General features: G+C 51.6%; 2 protein-coding genes across 2 annotated transcripts; both read left to right on the top strand.

Moving 5' to 3' along the window:
• The first annotated feature begins 212 nt into the window (after positions 1 to 212).
• LOC128078585 (PHD finger protein 7-like) lies at positions 213 to 5781 on the top strand. The gene is made up of 9 exons (XM_052678933.1): positions 213 to 2770; positions 3093 to 3184; positions 3276 to 3374; positions 3632 to 3756; positions 3953 to 4115; positions 4207 to 4313; positions 4532 to 4645; positions 4797 to 4915; positions 5014 to 5781. The coding sequence occupies exons 1-9, from the start codon at positions 2686 to 2688 to the stop codon at positions 5727 to 5729; spliced, it is 1620 nt and encodes a 539-aa protein (XP_052534893.1). The 5' UTR covers positions 213 to 2685; the 3' UTR covers positions 5730 to 5781.
• Positions 5782 to 8069: 2288 nt separating this feature from the next.
• On the top strand, positions 8070 to 19664 carry MCM2 (minichromosome maintenance complex component 2). Its single transcript, XM_052678777.1, has 16 exons — positions 8070 to 8136; positions 8569 to 8756; positions 9292 to 9467; positions 9798 to 10061; positions 11040 to 11259; positions 11556 to 11763; positions 12251 to 12385; positions 12593 to 12784; positions 13915 to 14008; positions 14636 to 14886; positions 15134 to 15260; positions 15463 to 15575; positions 15696 to 15938; positions 16712 to 16894; positions 17863 to 18018; positions 18614 to 19664. The coding sequence occupies exons 1-16, from the start codon at positions 8131 to 8133 to the stop codon at positions 18722 to 18724; spliced, it is 2667 nt and encodes an 888-aa protein (XP_052534737.1). The 5' UTR covers positions 8070 to 8130; the 3' UTR covers positions 18725 to 19664.
• Positions 19665 to 21223: the final 1559 nt, after the last annotated feature.

The raw sequence follows: 21223 nt of genomic DNA, 5'->3' as shown, positions 1-21223 counted from the left end.
TCCGGCTAAGCCCGGCAGCAGCCGCTCAAACAGGAGCCCCGAAACAGCCCAACCCAGGCGGTCGGGGAGGCGGAAAGAAATCGGGGCGCCGGCCTATGGGAAGCGGCGGGAGGCGGGGCTCGGCGGCGGGCGGCCGCCATTTAAGGGCTCGCGGTGCAGAGCGGCCCTGTGTGTGGTGGGGGGGGGGCAGCGCTGTGCGTGGTGTGTGGCTGCCTACTCGGGGTCGGCCTCGGCCCGCTGCTCCGATGGAGCTGAGGCTTTGTGTTTGTGCCATGCTGTTAGAACAGTGCCTACAGAAGCCGGCCCTCGGCATGTCCCTGCTATGTCTCTTCCCTTTCATCGTTACTCAGGTTAATGACATGTTGTGAAGTTTTAGTGCGGGCTGTTTGCAGGTCTGTACTCTGACAGTCGGCAGGTACAACATCTCTAAGTTACAGCAGGGGCACCTCTGCTCAAGAAGAAGCAGAATGTTCTGGCTAAAATATGTCCAGGAATGGGAGTTGTGTCTTCTTGCCTCTACCCCCAGGCTTTAGCTAATGGCACACGTGGCCTCCTGCATGGCTTTGTCAGGAGGAAAGGTTTTGCTTCCCAGTTCACCTGTTCTTTCCACTTGACTTCTCTGAGGGTGCAGCCCAGCAGATGTAAAAGATGCCTCTCAAACAGAAGAATGCTCTGTGCCATCTCTGCAGCCCTGTGCATAAAGGTGGCAGGGCTTGCTTGGTGGGTCCCTGCTGTGTCACAGGTGGAAGCAAGACAAAGGGTGATACTTAACAGACTTGGTGGAACCCTGAGGGCCCCGGGGAGGGCTGTCCCTTGGTGTTTTCCTTTGTTATCTTTTGGCACCGAAGCCTCACCTGACTGCAGGTGTGGTTTCCAAGATAGTATTATGCTCTCCTGTCACCAAATTCCATTCTTATATGACACCTGTCTCTCTAAAATACTTTTCAGCTTATCAGCCCACTGGGCAGAATATTAGTTCCCATCGTAAACTGTGTGGCTATACAGCTGCAGAGGGACTACAGATGTGCACACATTGTTTCAAAGCCCCTGTGCTAACCTGCTGATGCCTACTGCAAGTCTTAAATTTGCACCACAGAACATGCAATGGTCTGTACTCCAGTGTCTGCCCTCTCTATGAGGAGGGGAGCTCAGTCCCCAGTGCTCCTCCACCACTTTGCGAAATACTGGTGATATGCATTGACAGTCAGGACTTTGGAATCCAGCTGCATTCACCCCTGGGAAGGACACAGGGACACCCTCGCACAGGACACAGGGTAGCTGTCAGGAATTAAATAGGGGAGGCATTATTTTTGGAGTGACCTACCTAAATTTCTAGTAATTCAGTACCCACATGCTGATGATAAGGACTTGCTAACACAAAGTACAAATGATGAGGAAAAGATGCGAGTGGTGCTCCAGAGGAGTCCGGGCTGATGGCAGTGGGGAAGAAGCGCTGATCTGCTTGAGGGCCCTACAGGGGGGTCGGGATGGCTGCATGGATGGGCTGAGCACAACTGGATCAGGCCCAAGAAGACCAAGTGCTGGCTGCTGCTCTTTGGCCACGATAACCCCAGGCAGCACCACAGCGCTGCAGCACCATGCCCAGGTGCCCAAGAAGGCCAAGGGCATCCTGGTTTGTAGCAGAAATGCTGCAGCCAGCAGGAGCAGGGAGGTGATCGTGCCCCTGTAGACAGCACTGGTGAGGCCTCACCTCAAGTGCTGTATTCTGTTCCAGGCCCCTCACTACAAGAAAGACGTGGAGGCCCTGCAGTGGGTCCATGGAAGGGCAATGGGGCAGGAAAAGGTCTGGAACAAAAGTCCCATGAGGAGCGGCAGAGTGAACTGGGATTGTTGAGTCCGGAGGAGGCCGTATAACTCCCTGTAAGGAGGTTGTAGTGAGGTGGGGGTCAGCCTCTTCTCCCACGTAGCAGCGATGGGATGAGAGGGAATGGCCTCAAGTTGAGCCAGGGGAGGTCCCCGATGGATACCAGGAAGAACATCTCTGCTGAAAGAGCGGTCAGGCACTGGCACAACTGCCCAGGAGCTGGGGGAGTCAGTGTCCATGGAGGTGTTCCTGAACCACGGGGATGTGGCACTGAGGGACGTGGGCTGCTGGGCGGTGGGACTTGGTGATCTTAGAGGTCTTTGGCAACCATAGATTCTGTGATTCTGTGAATCGAGTCATTTATTGTAACCAGAGGTAATCAGCAGCGAACAACCAAAAAGTAAAGCCTCGAGAACATCATGGAAACACGTAAAGGCTTGACTGGGATACTGATGGCAGCGTTCAGGTGGGGCCAGAAGGGTGGACATGTCACCCAGTGCCTTCAGCAGCACCAACAAGCCGGGTTCCAGTGGCGCTGCATCGGCACCAGGCCCCTCGCTCTGGGCTGGCTGCAAGAGCCACCACCCTCCTGCTTGGGTGCCCTCAGCCCCTGTGAGGTGTGATGACATCACAGAGGGTGGCACAGAATGGCCATTGAGACACACGGGGTGTGAAGCTGAGCTAAGGCTGTGGGGCTCAGGCCAAGCTCAGTGCAACCTGGTGAGGTGAGCAGAGAGGAAGGGGCTGCCTGAGGCTGCCAAGCGAGGAGTGTTCCCCAGTGCTCGGGGGCCTGAGCTGTGAACTCAGCCTCATCCCGCTTCTCCCATTGGTTGGCACGTGGAGGACAAAGCCCATCAGTGATGGGACAGGGACTCTGCAAGTGGTTTCCGTCAATACGCACAGTGTGCGTGGGGACGCAGGAGGCCACCGGCTCGAGGGAGCCAGGTGAGAGCAAAGTATCCCTGCGCGCAGCTCCCCACCACCAGGCAGAGGGGTGCTGGGGGTCTGCCTGCAGCGGAGAGGGGAGGCGGAAGCACGCAGGGGCTCCCCAGCATCCGCGGGCAGGGTCCCACTGCTCCTTGCCAGGAGGGCCACAGCTGGGCTGCGGCTGGCTGCTGGCACCGCTGGGCCTGCAGTGCCCCTTCCCCTCCACAGCCTCCAGCCCTGCCTCTCAGCTGGCATGGCTGGCACAGAGCAGCCCCTAGGAGAGCCCCCAGGGGCACTTGGCCCCTCAAGGCGCTCACTGCTGTTACTCTCTCTTCTCCAGCATGTGTGCTGTGTGGCCGAGTGGATAATGACTCCAGCATCCTTGGGTGCAAAGAAGAGCACAGTGGATACTATTTCCATATGTATTGTGTGGTGGGTTCCCACGTGACTCCTGACACCTTCCTCCAAATAGTGATTCCCTCCTTTCTGCCCTAACAAGATCACGCTCTTTCCTCTTGTACAGAAAGCTGCCAATGATCTTTGTCAACCAGGATCAGATAGCGACAGTGCAAGATTTTATTTACACGACCTGATAAGCACAGTGAGACAGGCAGAGAAGAAGGTGAGCACTGGACCAGAACAGGGAGCTTTGTGCCAGGACAGGCACTGCTTGCTTAGCCTGGTCAAAAGAAAGCAATCCCAGCTCTTCCAACCAGATCCAGGAGAAATTCCTGCTCTTGCCAGATGAGCCCTGTTCACTGGGCTGCTCTGCAGAGTGCCACCCAGCCCTGCCTGCACCCTGTGCCCTCTCCAGAGGTGCGGGGCCTGCTGTGTAGGCCCTGAGCCTGCTGCTGATGGGGGCTGCTCTGCTCTTTCCAGCTCTGCTTCATTTGTGGCAAGAGGGGGGCCTTCATCACCTGCGCGGAGCCAGACTGTAACCGCAGCTTCCATCTCCCCTGTGCCTCAGAGGGTGAATATATCACCCAGTACTTTGGAGAGTTCAGGTAAGGGCTGCCAGGTGTTGCCTGTGAGCCCCCAACCCCTCCTGTCAGCAGCAGCCAAAGAAGCTAGGAACACACGAGGCATTGTGACCTCCCAGCAGCCTGACACAGCCAGAGCCAAGGCCTGGGGCTCGTTCCTGTTCCTCTGCCCCCCTCTCAGCACTTCCCACCTTGCCCATCCCTCCCATCTTCCCCCCAGGTCCTTCTGCTGTGAGCACTGCCCGCAGCAGGCAGTGGAGGCAGTGCCGGAGCAGGACACGACCTGCATCATCTGCATGGACCCCGTAGGTGACAGCAAGTCGTACAGCACCATGGTGTGCCCGTCTTGCCAACACGCCTGGTTCCACCGGGCGTGCATCCAGGTAGGAGCTCTCCCCTCGCCCTGTGGGAATGGTCAGCGCTCAGCAGCACCAGGCCCGGCTCACACTCACGTTGCTTGTGTTTCTGCTGCAGGAGCAGGCCCTGTGCGCAGGGATTGACTGCTTCCAGTGCTCCCTCTGCAGAGACAGGGACTATTTTATTGCAGACATGCTCACCATGGGGATCCGAATCCCACTCAGGTTGGTGTCTTTCAGCCAGCTCTTGAGATGTGATGGCACAAGAGCTGTCCTTGGCAAGGGACTGCACTGGCAGGCCTGGCCCTGTACAGCCTTTAACACGGGCCTCAGCATCATTGGGAAGCTGGAACTGGGCATAGAGTGGAGCGGGGGGGATGCCATGGATTAGTTTTAGTCCTGGGGCAGTGAGTGATCATCGCATTCCCTCTCTCCTCTGGCAGAAGACCAACATGGGAGGACAATGATGCCTTTGCATCCCTGGGAGTTAGGCACCAGCACTGTGATGCCACTGACTGCCTTAATCCACACGGCAGAGATTGGGAAGAGGAAGAAGGGTGAGTTACCTCAGCAGCCTTCTGGGGCTCTGCGTGGGATCCCAGCTTCACCACAGGCTGGGGGAGCACAGACTGAGCACCAGAGCTGTGCTGGGCACTCCCTGGCTCAGATCACTTTGTCCTCACGGCCACAACCCATTCGTTTCCCCAGGCCCTGGGAGCTGCTCCTCTGCAGCTCCTGTGCTGCACAAGGGACTCATCGGCGCTGTTCCTACCTGAGTCACAGCACAGCCGAGTGGGAGTGCAACACCTGTGCTGGAGAGGGCATCGGTAAGAGGCAAAAGTCCCTCTGGCTCATGAGGGATAGAAGCCTGTAACACCCCAGTGCTACAGGTCAATCCTGCTCACCATCCTGCCTCCCCTTGCAGACTCCAACACAAATTTGGACAGTGCTGGACTCAGCACCATCACCCAACAGGAACCAGGGCCATCCCAAGGTTCCAGCACCACCAGCCAGGCACCATCAGGGTCAGCTGACTGTTCCCATGTGCCTGCGAGCAGCGGCCGGTCCAGCCAGCACAGGATGGGCCGGAGAAGAGTCCGCCCGCATTTATGCCGGGAGGAGAACACCTACAGTCAGCCCCGAGGACGCCGTGGGAGCTGCCGTAATGCTGCCCCGATTGCTGGGAGCAGCTCCCTAAACTCTGCCAGCTGTAGGACATCAGAGTCCTCGAGGCACTCCCCAGAACTTGGCTACAACCGCTGGTGCAGACAGGGACAGCGGGCCCGGACACAAAGCCGCTCTCCGTTGCAGCGCCGGGCCCAAGGTTCTCCAAGCCAGCCCCAAACACGCCGTGGGAGCAGACAGGCACCAACACCAAGTGCTGAGAGCTGCACCCACAGCTACACCACACCGAGAGCACCGCGGTCCTCAGGGGATTCCACAGCGGCTGATGGAAGCCGGTCCCGGCAGCCAAGGCGGGCGCGGACTCGAAGCCACTCCCCTCTTGAACATCGGGCTGCAGAGATCCACAGCCAGCCCCGAAATCGCCGCAGGAGCCAATCCAGGCGGCGAGGGCCACCCCAGGGGAGAAACTGCTCCCGGGTACCACGTCGGGCCCAGCACATCCACAGCCGGCCCTAATGATGCAACGGAAACAGTTGTGTAAAAGCTCCATTTGCTGTCATCAGATCCATAAACATCCACAATAAAACTTAGAGTTCCATCATGCCACTGTCGGTTTCATTCTTCTCTGCCTTTCCAAAGGTGGGCAGCTTTAGGGGCTGCAACCACAGGGATCTCTTCCCCCCAGCAGCCAACCCATTCCTTCCTCCCCACGGCCCTGTTCAGGCTGAGCTGGGTTCTGGCTCCGACACCAGCAGGGTGCAATGTTTCCAATGCACAACGTGGTGGATGTCAGGCTGGCAGCTGCAGCCCCTTCTGGGGTTGTTTTTGTTAACTTGGGGATGTCGCTGTGCTTAGGACACGTGGGCAGCCCCAGAGCTGCTGCTGGCTGTGGAGTGGGCCAGCATTCAGGCAGTGCCTCAGGTCTGCTGCCACTGCTTGTAAACAGGACATCCACCCTATATTTCTTGGTCCAGTTGTCGAGAGAAATAGCCCGCTGGTCTCTTCCTGGTATTTGACATACAGCCCCCTTGAGCTCACCCATTATTAGGCTTTGGTATCCCCAAGGGATTGTAAAACCAACATAAATAACAAACTGACAAGCTATTGGTGCTTTCTTCTTTGATACTCTGCATCCCACAGAGCTCGGAAAATTCAGGAGACTTGTTGTCACTTGTGTTATTTCCTCCCTTGACTCAGCACCTATAAGAAGTTCATCTGCACACTGGCGCAGTGTAGCTTCCAGCCGTTTGTGCTGCCATCCCTCCAGTTCCTTAGCAAGCTGGTTCCCAATTATGACGGGGCTATTTTTAAAGTCCTGGCAGAGCACAGTCCAACACCACGGTGTTTTCCTTCTAGTTTTGGGGTTTTTGTCCTCCAACACAAAGGAGGGTATGTGGGCTTTCCATAAGGGGATGTACTTCCATCACAATTGAACTCACAGCCCTTTGATCCTGAACCAACTGACATTCTGTGGAGTGAGGCTTTCTGGCTGGCAGAAGTGCAGTACAGCAGTGTGAACAGCATTCCCATAACAGTCTGTGAGTCACAACCTTCCAGTCAGAGGCTGAGTTCCTCTCCTACCTTCCATTTTTAGGAGGTAGTGCTTTTGTCTTGCGGGCTTAGCTTCTAGCTTTAGGGATATCCATACTGTTTCAGCTGCTTTGGCTCATTCTGGGATTTCAGTAGCCTCCCCCAATAGATTTACAACAGACAGTACTTCACAGGGCTCTATGGTTTTATTTTATTAGCAGTTATTTGCGCACTAAATTTGTTCAGTAAGTCTCTTGCAACTCAAGGTATCGGACGCTGAAGGATATACAAGAAATCCCAGGTAAACACCTGGTTTCCAATCCTCTTCTCAGCCACCTTTATCCAAACGGAAAGTAAGGCCGCATGTTTTTGGCTGTTGAGAAGCCTGCGTTTAGCCAGCGTATCAAACCGCCCTTCTTTGCTGCAGCAGAGGTCAGCCCTGTGCCCCTTGCTCCAGTTTCAGCACAGGTATGGCTAACATCACACCAGTTTGGTTTGTTGGTGGGCGCTGAGTGCACACCTGGGGCCCGGCTGCTCTATGGGAAGAGAGGGTGAATGCATCAGCCAGAACATCTAGTTATTCATGGTGTCTATGCTGTTCTTCTGGTCACAGGCTTGTAGCAATACGTGATATTAAGGACTTATGGGTAGTGCCCCTTCAAGTAGTTGCCACAGTGACTGAAATAGATACATGCTTCTGTGCCCAGTGTTACAAAGGCTGCTCTGAAAGCGTTTCCTCCTGTATGATGATACTGGCCCACGGCATCAGAGGGGCATGTTGTGGGATGGCACTAGAGGTTGAACCTTCCTGCCAGCAGTGAGCACAGTGAGGCACTGGGTCGTGCAGTTCAGCAGTGGTGACAGTGACAGTTCAGCAGTGACTCCTGCTGCTGCAGGATTTTACGACGGCGTGAAGACTGTCCACCACTGCTGATGGAAAACACACAGCTAATTGTTGCAACTACGTTGAAAAATAGCATTTTGAAGTGGAGAATTTGATCTGTTAAACAGTCTCATGACACTATTTGTGTCTGTAGCAGTTTCCAAGTATCAGCTGAGCCTCTGAGTCCCGACCCGCACCCTTCATGTCAGTGGGCCTAGCAGAAGGAACCCTGTCCTTGCAGCTGCCTCAATTTACTGATAGGTTTAGCTGCCCAACGCAGTTCTCCGAGAAGCTGAGCGCCCAACTCAAGCCGCTCTTGCCCGATCTCGCCACGCTGCCCGCGGCCGAGCACGGGTTTGGTCGAGCAGGAGGAAATTTGGTCATGCATATTCACGAGGTGGGCGGGGCAAGCGGCAGATATATTCATTATTCATGAGGTTTCGCGCGCTTTTGCTGCCCACGTGGTGCATTTTCGCGCGGAATCCGGCGGGGTAGGAAGCAGCGATGGCGGTGAGCGGCGGAACGGGGCTTGGGGAGAAAGGGCGGGCGGGCGGGCTCGGGACGCAAAGCTCGATTCCTCCCTGTCCCGGGAGGCGTTTGTTGATTTTTTTCTTTGTATTTATTTATTCATTCCGGGGGGCGCGGGGGTTGCCGGTTGTCTTGAGAAGTCTCCCGGTGGCCCTGTATCGGAGAAGGGAGCTTTGGGGCGGGTCAGAGATCTTCTCCTTTGTTCCGGGCTCAGCGGACCTGGTTCTCAGGTCTTTCCGTTGCAGTCTGTGGGGAACATTCACGATTTTAATTTTTCCGCTTTCGGGAAGCAGGACTCATTGCTGAGCAGCATTTCCCTTCGGCCCTCCGGATTCACCAAGCCCCCTTGGCCCGGTGGCGGGGAGGAGCAGCCCCGCTCCCCAGCCGCCCTCACCCGCCCTCCCCTCCTTGCAGGACTCCTCCGAATCGCAGGCGGCGGTCACCAGCCCCGTGCGCAGCTCCCGCCGCGGCGATGCGTTCACGTCCAGCCCTGGCAGGGACCTGCCTCCCTTCGAGGATGAGTCCGAAGGGCTCCTGGGCACCGAAGGGCTCCCCGAAGAGGAAGAAGAAGGAGAAGAGCTCATCGGGGAGGGGATGGAGAGGTAAGGAGGCCGTTGAGAGCTAGCGTCTGGGGAGTTGGGTTTGTAGGTGGGGTTTTGTTATGGGGATTCTCAGTGCGGACCAGCAGTGGGTGCTGGTAGCCTAATGAAGGGTCTGAAGTGCTGCTGGGTGGTAAGGAAAGAAGAGCCAGGGCGTGATGATGTAAAGTTCTGGAAGCACAGAACACATTGCAAACCAGGAGCAAAGTGCTGTTGTGATCTAGGGACAATAAACCTGGATCTTGAGGTATAGGATGCGCATCGAGCCCAGCTCCTTGCTCTTGCAACCATAAATGTTAATGCTTTGCTACTCAGCCAGACCTGCCAACTAGCCAGAGAACTGTACAATACAGAGACTTCAGTGCTGGCATTTGTAATCCTGGTGTTGGAGCCTTTCATACTGCAGGGCATCTCCCCTTGCTCCTTCCTGTCCCGTGGGCTCCGTCTGACGCAGATCATCTGTCCTGACTCACTGATAGCCAAGGGAAGCTGGATAAATGCTTCTGGAGTTTGTTTCAATGCTGTGTGTGTGCCCTAGGGACTACCGGCCCATTCCAGAGCTGGATGTCTACGAGGCAGAGGGCCTGGCCTTGGATGATGAAGATGTGGAGGAGCTGACTGCCAGCCAGCGGGAAGCTGCAGAGAGAGTGATGAGGCAGCGGGACCGTGAGCTGGAGCAGGGCATGGGCCGCATGAGGAGGGGGCTGCTCTATGGTAGGTGGAGATGACAGAGGCTTCTGTGGGCTGGGTGGGAGGGCCTTTGATGCACTTAGAAGTATGTTGTTTGGACTTGCTTCCTTGGTATGTTAATGGACAGGTTTGAGTGCTGTTGATTACAAATCTTCCCCTTTAAAGACTTCAGCTATAGTGGAAGATGCAGAAATTAGGTGGAGCTGAACTGGAGTTTGGCTGGGCCTGGGGTAGTTTTTGGTTTGTAAGTGCCAGCCTCTTTGCTTCCTCAGCCCATTGCAGTTCATCCATGACCATTCCAAAGAGGGAGAATGGGAAACTCAACTCTGACCGATTTGTCTTGCCAACCCATAGACAGCGATGATGAAGATGAAGACCGTCCTTCGCGGAAGAGGCGGCTGGCAGAACGGGCTGCTGATGGCATAGAGGAGGAGGATGAAGACATGATCGAGAGCATCGAAAATCTGGAAGACATGAAAGGGCATTCAGTGAGGGAGTGGGTTTCCATGGCGGCTCCCCGGCTTGAGATCTACCACCGCTTCAAGAACTTCTTGAAGACCCATGTGGATGACCATGGGCACAACGTCTTCAAGGAGAGGATCAGCGACATGTGCAAAGGTACAGCTGGGTGATAACCCTCTTTATGTGGACTGTGGTACTTTGCAGTGATTCAGCCAACAGGTGGATTTTTTTTCTGCCTGTCCTGTTTGTCCCAGACACCAAGTCAGCACTTCGAGAAACTGATGCTAGCGGAGATAAATGAACAGTGGAAACATCATGACTGCCTTCTTTGATTCTGTCTGACTAATTAGAAGGCCCCTCGCGTCTACTCATTAATATTCATATCCTAGAAATGCTGGCAAAAAGTAGCAGCAGACAGTGGGCTGCGTGCTTGTGGTCTGAAAGAGACAACAATTACTTGCTGTCTGTGACAGTTTCTCACACTGAAAACTGGGTTGTCCAGTGAGGGGCCACAAATATACAGCGTGACTTTGAGGATCATGTCTGTGTTGCAGCACTGTGTTTGACTACTCACTGACAGAAGCAGTCACTGACAGAAACCATCAGTGAAAATTTTTAAAAGCTGGAATTGTTACATCTAAGAACAACTTCTGTAACTGCAGTTGTTCATATTTCTTACTTATGCTGAGTCAGAAGATTGAGTACTGGATCCTGGTTGGTGTTACACAGTTAAAAAATAAAGGCGTTTTTCTTCCTACTCCTCAGGAACAGCAGAGGCAGAATATTTTTGCCAGCCATTCAGTGCTATTAACTTCTGTTTCCTGGAGTCTGTATGAGAGTAGTTTGTTGGGCTGAGGCTTTCAAGTCTCAGGAACACTGAGTCTGAGGAATACCTACAGACCTGGAGAGAAATAATCAGAATGAGTACTGATGGAAAAAAATAGTTAGAAAAATAACTTTAATGGACTTCTCCAGCTGTTTTTAAGTTGGTGACTTCCACGTTTCTCAGGAGAGGTGCAGACACCTACAAGCTGCAGCTTGCAGGAAACCAGCTTGTGTGTTCTGGATATCTTTTACAGGCTGCTTGAGAAGTGAGCAGGTTGAAAATGAAATGCTTCCCTTCTTTTTCTTAAGAGAACAGAGAGAGTCTAGTGGTGAACTACGAGGATCTGGCTGCCCAGGAACATGTCCTTGCCTACTTTCTACCTGAGGCCCCAGCAGAAATGCTGAAGATCTTTGATGAAGCAGCCAAGGAAGTGGTGTTGGCCATGTACCCCAAGTACGATCGTATTGCTCAAGAGATCCATGTTCGTATCTCCCACCTCCCTCTGGTGGAAGAGTTGCGGTCGCTCAGGTAAGCAGCAGAACTACCAGCAGTGGCTGTAGGACCTACAGAAGGCTTTGGGGTGCTAAGGAGAACTAATCTGGAAGCTACAGTTCCAGATAAACCCCACAGAACTGCTAAACTTATAACAGAAAAAGAGTGATTAAGGATGAACTTCCAATGTCCCCTAAGGGAAAACACAAACCTTGATCTTCCTACCAGGAATTGTTTTTCAGAAGGCCTATGGTGGATGTGCCTTCAAGCAGAAATGTCTGCAGGGTGTTCTTTCTGTGCCCTGCAGACATCCAGTATCTCTCTTCCTTCAGGCAACTACACTTGAACCAGTTGATCCGGACCAGCGGAGTGGTGACAAGTTGCACAGGAGTCCTGCCTCAGCTGAGCATGGTCAAGTACAACTGCACCAAGTGCAGATTCATCTTGGGACCCTTTTTCCAGTCCCAGAACCAGGAGGTGAAACCCGGTTCCTGCCCAGAGTGTCAATCTCTTGGTCCCTTTGAAATCAACATGGAAGAGGTAAGAGATGTGGGTGTCTGGGAGCTGCTTAATTACACAAATGTACCAGGCTGCTGGTTCTGCCCAGGCTGGACAGAAGCTGTCCAGCTGTCCTCCTTTCCTAGTTAGGTCAGTATTTTAGTCAGATCTACCAACTAAGGAAACTACAAGTCTGTAGCAAAATCCCTGATGTGGAGCATCTGGCTTTTATTCTTTGCTTTGGTGTTTTTAACTATTGTGAGTGGAATGTCTTTCTCCCAGGAACTGATCCAGGTTGGACAAACACCACAGAAGCTGAAGCTCTGTGATCAGATATGGAAAATAAATTTGTCATCGTTGCTGTCTATCACAGTCTGGAATTGCTCCTGTCAACCTCCATCCTCCTGTAGTTTTCTAGCTAAAATAAAGTAAATCTTTGAATAGATTTTTTTCCAGTAAGGTGCCTTTTAAGAGTGATAGTGCCAATGCCATCCGGAAATGCTGGTTAACTTTTATTTTCCTACTGCAGACAGTCTATCAGAACTATCAGCGCATCAAAATCCAGGAGAGCCCTGGGAAGGTAGCTGCTGGCAGGCTGCCCCGCTCCAAGGATGCCATTCTCCTTGCTGATCTGGTTGACAGCTGCAAGCCAGGGGATGAGATTGTAAGTACGTGGAGTGAGCACAGAGCATTTGTAAACTCTCTGACAATAACATCAAGGTGGACGTCAGTAATTCTATCAGGGGAGAAGGAAGGAAGATTGTCTTCAGATGCATTTGGGCAACTTGTTTACAAGACTGATATCTTAAAATGGAAAGAGGGGGCTGTTTGAGGCTGTGCACGCACTGACAGACCACCTCCTGCTTCCCAGGAGCTCACAGGGATCTATCACAACAACTATGATGGCTCCCTGAACACTGCCAACGGGTTCCCAGTGTTTGCGACTGTGATCCTGGCCAACCACATTGCCAAGAAGGACAACAAGCTGGCTGTCGGGGAGCTGACTGATGAGGATGTGAAAATGCTTGTGGCTCTGTCCAAGGATGAGCAAATTGGGGAGAAGGTGGGTCTGTTACTAATACTCCCTTCTTCTGCTGACAGCCAGCCATCATCTGGCAGCTGGATCAGAAAGTGATGTGAGATGTCAGCTAGCAAAACACCGGGTGGAGGGACTTTCAGAAATCTCAGTTCCCTGGGTGCTCTTCTGGTCATCTCTCAGCTGTTGATTAGCATGAGTTACCAGAGAGATGCAAATATGACACTTTCCTTGCCCTTCTGGAGATCAAATTTTCTGTTTCTCCCCTTCTTTCTCTGGGGCTCCACATAGCCACAGGGCTGGAAGACAAGTGAGAGTTGCTCAGGCACTGCTTATATTTGATCATTAGTTTCTCTTGCTATATCCTGAAAGCAAACTGTGAGGAGGTACTCTGAGGGGCCAGTGCTTGCAGAATTGATCCTCTTGGATGTTATTACCTAGCTAAACCATGCTGGAGGTCTTAGCTTTGTCTGTCTCCACATGCTGAGACCTGAATACAGTACTTTAAAGAAGGCTCCTGGACTGGTGCATATTAAACCTCACTTGAGTTGAGTTTAAACTCTCCAATGTTGAGACTTCACTCTGTTGCCTTGGTTGCAGTTTTTAATATTGACTGTGTTGTTTCTGGTGCGTAGAGTAGCTCCTTTTAAGTCAGAGCTGTTTTAAAATCAGTAATCTCCTGTGTCAGGCTATTTTCAGAATACCCAGGAGAAAATAAGCCTATTGTTCATCATATTTGACCGTGATTCATGTGTAAAACAGCCCATCCAGTGATTATCACATGCAGTGAGTAGGTCTCAAACTGAATCTAGGTCTCAAACTGAATCAAGGTCTCCAGCTTTGCAGTAGGTGATAACAGCCACTGTGGTGTGCAGCTGGAATCTAGAGGCTGTGGCTGCTGCTTCTAGCACCAAACCATACAATCTCCTGTGATCCAATGGCTTTTTTTTTTTTTTTTTTTTTTTTTTTGAAACAACTTTGTGACTCTGGGTTGATGGTTACTTTTGAAAAATCTTCCTCAGCAGAGACAATAAGACTCTTTAAAGACAGCTCTATAGTGTTGGCAACCATAGATAAATCCAAGCTGTTTTTCACACCCCTTTCTGCCCAGACAGGGAAGCGTTACTCCCTAGATAACTCTCTGCATTTCCCTTCAGATTTTTGCCAGCATTGCCCCATCTATTTATGGACATGAAGATATCAAGAGGGGTTTGGCTTTAGCCTTATTTGGTGGAGAGCCCAAAAACCCAGGTGAGTGTAATGTGTTGTGCAGGGCTGATTCAACGGATCTGGGTTTGTCGGTGCTGTTGCAGTGAGTGGTCAGAGTTGTCTGTGTGTCTTGGTGACAGGCAAGTGAACAGACTGAGGAAATCTGACTGAAGTGGCTGTTCTATCACACCAAAAATTGGTGTGAGAGTAGAAATGCTAAGACTGAAAACAGCTCCTGCTGCAAGCCTAGGCATGGTTTTATCCCTCTTCCTCTAGGAAGTCATATTTGATGCTCCTTTAAAGGTTCAATCTGTTGGTGTCCTGATTTGTTGTCATCTTAAAAGAATGCATTCAGCAGGGTTAAAAATGCTTTTTTTACACTCAATTTAAAAAGCTGCAGTTGCAGTGGAAAGGAAAAAGCTCTGCTTTGTTCCTAGTTCTTATGCACTGCTGTATTTGATCCTTCAGTACTTTTGGTTCTTCTCAGTGTTCTAAACCATAACAAAATATGGCAGTGGCTATATCTGATCTTCCCCTCAATTTTCCTGTACAGTGGTTTCTCTGCATACTCTGCCTTCCCTTCAGCTTTGTGGTGTTCAGGGTAGGGTTGCTATCAAGTGGTGCACAGAGGACTCAGCTGCCTGTGTGTCTCTCCCATTACTGTTGTAGGTGGCAAACACAAAGTCCGCGGGGACATCAACGTGCTTCTGTGCGGAGACCCTGGTACTGCGAAGTCACAGTTTCTGAAGTACATAGAGAAGGTGTCCAGCAGGGCCATCTTCACCACTGGCCAGGGTGCTTCTGCTGTGGGCCTCACAGCTTATGTTCAGAGGCACCCGGTCAGCAAAGAGTGGACTTTGGAAGCAGGAGCCCTCGTGCTGGCTGACAGAGGTGTCTGCCTGATTGATGAATTTGACAAGGTGCGTTCCAGCTGCATCTCTTTGGGAAGGCTGAGCTGTGGAGGGGCTGGCTGTAACCTCTGTGATGAGGACATGAGATAAGTTGGGGTGCCATCGGCCAGCAGACTGGGCTCCCTGCAGTTTGTTTAGGCTGTTGCTGGTCTGCATGGTACAGTTTGCTGTCTCTTCAGAGCGCCCTGTGCAAGCTAATTCCCCTTGGTGTACTGGCAATGTTGACTTGAACTGAATCATCTTTGCTTTTTTGTAGATGAACGACCAGGACAGGACCAGCATACACGAAGCCATGGAACAGCAAAGTATTTCCATCTCCAAAGCAGGCATTGTCACCTCCTTACAGGCTCGCTGCACTGTTATTGCTGCTGCTAATCCCATAGGTAAGTGCTGAGAGACACAGGAATACTCATGTCTCCAGCATCAGTCCTGTTGTCTCGAGAACTGTAGTGCAGCTTCCCTTCTCTCCAGTCTGGAACACAAATCAAGCGAGCAGTAAAGTCTCTCTGTGAAGGAGATTGATGTTTACCTCAAAGCTTCAGCCCTGAATCCTGTGGCTGATGTTGAGGTTTGTCTCTGCTCCAGGTGGTCGATACGATCCATCGCTGACTTTCTCAGAGAATGTAGACCTGACAGAGCCCATCATCTCTCGATTCGATATCCTGTGTGTGGTGAGAGACACAGTGGACCCTGTGCAGGTAAAATCATGCTGTCAGTGTGTCTGCACTGGGCTGTTAGGATGCTCAGCTGCAGCTGCTTGCAGAGTTCTGCTGTCTACTGGGTGTCTTCAGTTCTGTTATTACACTGCTCTCTTGTAGGACGAAATGCTTGCCCGGTTTGTTGTTGGCAGCCACGTCAAGCACCACCCAGGTAGTAAGGAGGCAGTGAATGGAGATGCCAGTGAGGTTATTCTTCCCAATACATACGGGGTGGAACCCATTCCTCAGGAGGTTCTGAGAAAATACATCGTCTATGCCAAAGAGAAGGTCCACCCCAAACTCAACCAGATGGACCAGGACAAGGTGGCCCGGATGTACAGTGACCTGAGGAAAGAGTCTATGGTGAGAATACTGAGGGAAGAAGGGGAGTGAGTGTGTATCCAGACTGCAAATCAGCCTGTGACTGCTCCAGCACAGGTTGACACATTCTAGCTATTCACGTCACAAGAGTCTGTGCTGCTTTTTTATGAGAGAGAGGTCGATTCTACAGTAGCTAGCTGAACAGATGATTCTTCAATTAGATGCAGGGTCTTGCTTGTAGATAATACATAGTGCAGTGGACTGGACATACATACTGGGGTCTGCCAGAGCAGAGTCTTTTTGTTGTCTTTTTGCCCAGTCTGGCAGGCCCACAGGAAATGTTTGCGTTCTCCCATGTGCTCTTGCTGTGTTATAAGGAGCTGTTCTCTGTAGAAGTATCCTCTTTTATCTGGGATTTCTCAGGCTGGTTTCATCCTCTCCAATCGTGTGGAATTTTCTTGAGATCAGACTTTGTGAGTTTGGGAAATGTTTTTCTCTAACATTTTTGTTTCTCCATGTAATGCTTGCTGAAGGTAACTGAGGATTGCTGTTTCCTGGAAAGGCACTAAGTGCTTTTCAAAGAGGGATCTCATGTAGCATTCCCTCGTATTCTACCAAATTAAAATGTTAAGTATTGGAGTCTGTACCACACTGTGCAGGATATGCCAGCAGATGGCAGAGCCTACTTAGCTTTACACAGTCCTCTGGTCCAAGTGCCATCTCCTGGAATGCCAAGCACTCCAGGTCCTGACACAGAAACCTCCCCGTGTCTTCTATCCTTCACTAAGGGGTTTCTCCTTCCTCTCCCTCCTTAGGCAACTGGCAGCATCCCCATCACAGTGCGGCACATTGAGTCCATGATCCGGATGGCTGAGGCTCATGCCCGTATGCACTTGAGAGATTATGTGGTGGAGGATGATGTCAACATGGCCATCCGGGTGATGCTGGAGAGTTTCATCGACACGCAGAAGTTCAGTGTCATGCGGAGCATGCGCAAGGTGGGTACTGGCTGAGCTGAGAGCTGCTCTGCCCTGACCCTCAGGCTTGGGGTGCAGCCCTCTTGTTTGCCCTGGCTGTGGGAAGAGGATCCTGCAGGCTCTGTTGGAGTCTGTCCCGCACAAACAGGTGTCGTGCCTGTGCAAATGGAGAACTGTGAGTCTGAAGGTGCTGCTGCGTAACTGCCTTTTGCTAGTCTGTAGTGGGGCATGTAAGGGCTCTCTTGGCAGTGGTGTTCTGTCAGGGCTGAGATAACAGTGAGAACAGATGTGTCCTAAGCCTCTGTATCCAGAACACTGCTGTGTTTCTCTTATTTTGCCACCTTTTCTCCTGTTTTGGCCCAGTGCTTCCACTACTGCCACAGCCAGTGGCAGTCTCTCTGCAGTTTTTCTAGAACTTCTCAGGGGATGGATTACACCAGTACAGCTCACACCGCAGTTCAGTGAGAGGCTGCCCTTTGAGCAGCAGGACCTGGCTCTGAACAGCTCTTGGCCAGCCACAGCCTGGCATCCATCCACAGAGTGCCTGCCCTCAGTCTGGGCGACTCGTGGCCTCTCTCTTTTGCTGCAAATTGCCAGCCAGACGTGTGAGTCTGCAGGGCACAAGGCAGTCTGGACTAAGGGATACTGCCTTACCCTTCCTCAAGGGCAGCAAACCTCCATAGTGGTGCCCTATTAGCCCCTGAGAGGCTTCAGGGCTGCTGCTGAGGTCTCTCCAGAGATTTTGTATGGGTGTCAGCAGCTGGCAGAAGTGCCTTGGATAATACAGGGCTGTGTTGTTACTCCATGTGCAGGTGGCAGCTTGGCAAGGCTGAAATCCCATAGGAGACGCTAAGAGTGCAGGTGACAGTGGTGTCATTTGGTTCCCCTTGTGCTCTGTGGGAGAAGGGTTGGTTGGTTTCAGGCACAGGAGACCTGCAGTGTGGCATTGGGTTCCTGACCCTCTTGGTTTGTCTCATTGTCCTTCCCAGACATTCTCCCGCTACCTTTCCTTCAAGCGAGACAACAATGAGCTGCTGCTGTTCATCCTGAAGCAGCTGGTTGCAGAGCAGGTGATGTACCAGAGAAATCGCTACGGGGCCCAGCAAGACACCATAGAAGTCCCAGAGAAGGATCTGGTGGATAAGGTACGAGCTTATCCTAACAAGCCTTCTGTAGGGTTGGTTCCTGCTTTGTGTTAGCAGCCTCAAACAGAGGTGTTTTCGTGGTGTGTATCTTCCCAAGTCAGTGTACCAGGAAAACCTGGTGTTACTGAATTCACCCCAGAACCAGGACTGTTTCATTTGCCTCTACTCCTGTCTTGCCTGGGAGTACCATATTCTTCCTTCTCAGTCCTTGTGCACTCCCATAAAGCTTTGAGGTTGACATGGTAAATCCTGACCACACTCTGTCAGAGATCCTACAAAACTGCTTCTCATATATGAGGATTGGGAGCTCTGGGATAATAGCTAGGTTTAATGAGTATGCTTTTCCTCTAGTGGAAGTAAAAGGACGAGCTGAGAGCAGGCAGATGCTGAGCCAGCATCCTCTCTTCACTCAGCTGAGCTCTGCCAATGCTCTATTCTCCTGACCTGCAGTCTCCCCTGGTACTGCAGTTCTGGTTCCTGCTGAGCAGAGATTGCTGACTGACAAATTTTGTGTGCCCTCTACTATGGAAAACCACATGGTGCTTATTTTTCTGAATAAGCATTTACCTCTCCCCCTGCTCTCTTTGCTTCCCAGGCCCGGCAGATCAACATCCACAACCTCTCTGCCTTCTATGACAGCGAGGTGTTCAAGATGAACAGATTCAGCCGTGATGTGAAGCGGAAGCTGATTGTCCAGCAGTTCTGAGGCTGGCAGCAGAGCCCACCATGTGCAAGATGAACCTTTTGTGCTTCTGGCCACCTGGCTGCACTACAGAGCTCACTGTCCAGAGGGACTAAGCTACATGTTCTCTTGCTTGCTTTGTGCCTTATGGATTAAGGAACTGCTGAGCTGCTGAAGATGTTGTAAATAGAACAGAGTTAAGTAGTTAAGTGCCCAGCCAATTCTGTTTAGCAGTTTTGTTTGCTGTTCTGTTTTGTAGCTGAGCCCAACAGGGAGAGAATTGCTGGCCACATAGATGGTATGTTTGCTGATTATTTATCCCTAGTTGTTAAGAGCTCATCTGCAGGAGGGGGTGAGTAGGAGCATTTGAAAGGCATTTGTCTGCCTTATCTGTGCCCCTTGGATTGCAAGCACCTTCAGGGATTCTTTTTTCCTATCTCTGGTGACTCTGCAGCCTGCTGGGTGATAATTGAAACTGCTTTCAACTCTCTGTGAACAAGCCAGCTGCTCAGCTTTAGGCCTTTGCACCTGACACTTGACGTTTCCCCAGGTGCCCACATGGGCTGACCTGCTTGGTTTCTGCAAGTGAAAGGGAAGGGGCAGAAGAAGGTAAGAAATAAAATAAAACTTGACCAGTTCTAATATTAGGGGTGACCTGAATAGGCAGTGGAAACATCTTCAAAACACGCAGGGGCAGTGTCCAGAAGCCTCAGGGAAGGGGCTTCCCCTGACTCAGCGGGTGACAGCGCTGCACAGCTGTCAGCTGATGTGAATTTACAGCTCTATCCAAGTGCTGGCACCTGAACTGAACAGCACCTCATATCCTTTTACTGAGATTGCTGCTTTGAAGAGTAGCAACAGAGAGAAGCCCTGAGCTGGAGATGTTAAGGGAGGGCAAGTTGGGCTGATAATTCACATGTGATTTTCTTACCGTGTGCATTTTAATACAATTTGTTTTCCAATACTTTCGTATTTCCTTCACTTTTTATTTTTAAATTCCTGAGGTTATGGTGGGGAGGAAGAGCATAGCTGAACAACCTGAAACTGCACCAGCTGCTTAGCAGTTTGCTGGTGTTTTATGGCCTGGGTACATACATCCTATGTTTGGTCTTCAAGTTAGTGGGCACTGCTTGTGCAAATAGAGGGAGATAAGTCCTGCCTGAAGTGGTTTCAAGTATTGCATGTCCTCCTTGGGCGTAGATACCAAGACATGATTGCGTGCAGTGCAGTCATGAGTGCTGCCATTCCCACCCAGCTCCAGCTTGGGGCTTTGATCCCTATGTGGAACTCTGTCCCTTAAATGTTACTGTCACCTTGAGACTGGTCTAGAACAGCACTTATCTGCCACCTTGGCTGGCACTTGGGGTTGCCAGTCTAGGAGAAGCAGTAAAACTCCTCCAGGGCTTACTGAAGTGAATGTGCTTTTTCTGGTTGGATGTGGGGACTGTACAGCATCTCCAGCCTCCTCCTGCCTTTGCTCAGGAGAATTTGTAAACTGCCTTCTGCAATTCTGTGTTGGCCAAGCAGACATGTCCCTAGCTGCCAGCATTGTGGAGTTTTGTCATGGTGATGTGTGTGTGTGTGTCCCCTCTCAGCCGGGTTGTTATTCAGGAGCTTGAACCCTGCTGGGGGCCTAGCACATGACTCTCAGCCTGAAACTGGCTCAGTGTGTTGCCTTTTCTGTCTGCCAGCTCCCTCCTGTGTATTTGTTTAACTGTTTTGGCTGGCTTTTTCCCTTCCCACTGGGTCTCTGTCTACTAGGGCTTTCTGCAGGCAGCCTTCAGAGTCACTTTCCTGGCATGCTCTCCATGCCTGATCTTGCCCTTTGCTCTCTGAATGTGAGTGTGTGTCAGATCTGTTGTGGGGACAGCAGCGCTCCTGTGTGCCTGAGCCATGGAGTAAGGTCTTGCTGAGAGCCACAGTGGCTCCTGAGCTCTGGACACAGCTCTGTTAGCACCTTATCTAATGCCAGAGGCCAGGCACAGTGGCAGTCCTGGGGGAGAGCAACTTCGAGCTATGCCCAGCTCTTTGGGCAAGTGCTAGCCTTGAGATAGGAAACCTAGCAGTAATAGGGGGTGCAACAAGCTTGTCAAACAACTGAACTGGTGTCACGGGATGAAGATTGAGTGGGGAAGGAGAGAGAGTTTTTGTATTGCATGGATAAATACAAAATGCTTCTTAAATGCTGTGCAGGGAGTGACCCAGACAGCGCACAGGTGGGCAAGCATGTTACTGTAACCTGTGAAGCAATACAGGGAACAGAATGGAGCTCTTGATTTCACCTACCCCAGCCTCCCGTCCTCTGCCCTACCTCACTTGGTGCGTGTTGTGATCTGTGGCAACAGAAGGATGCCGCTGTTGGAATCACTTGTTTGTCACTTCACTGCCTCATCTTGAATCCTCGCTATGGAGACAGTTATGCCTTTGCACCTAGTGTTGCCAGCATCCAGCAGAGCAATGAATTTTTGCAGCTGTGCCCTTGCCGATGCTGACATGAGCTGCTCAGTGGAGTGTTAATGCCAG

The sequence above is a fragment of the Tympanuchus pallidicinctus genome, unplaced genomic scaffold, assembly GCF_026119805.1.
Source record: "Tympanuchus pallidicinctus isolate F22 unplaced genomic scaffold, pur_lepc_1.0 scaffold17, whole genome shotgun sequence".
Classification (NCBI taxonomy): domain Eukaryota; kingdom Metazoa; phylum Chordata; class Aves; order Galliformes; family Phasianidae; genus Tympanuchus; species Tympanuchus pallidicinctus.
This window is presented reverse-complemented; position numbering and strand designations above follow the sequence as displayed.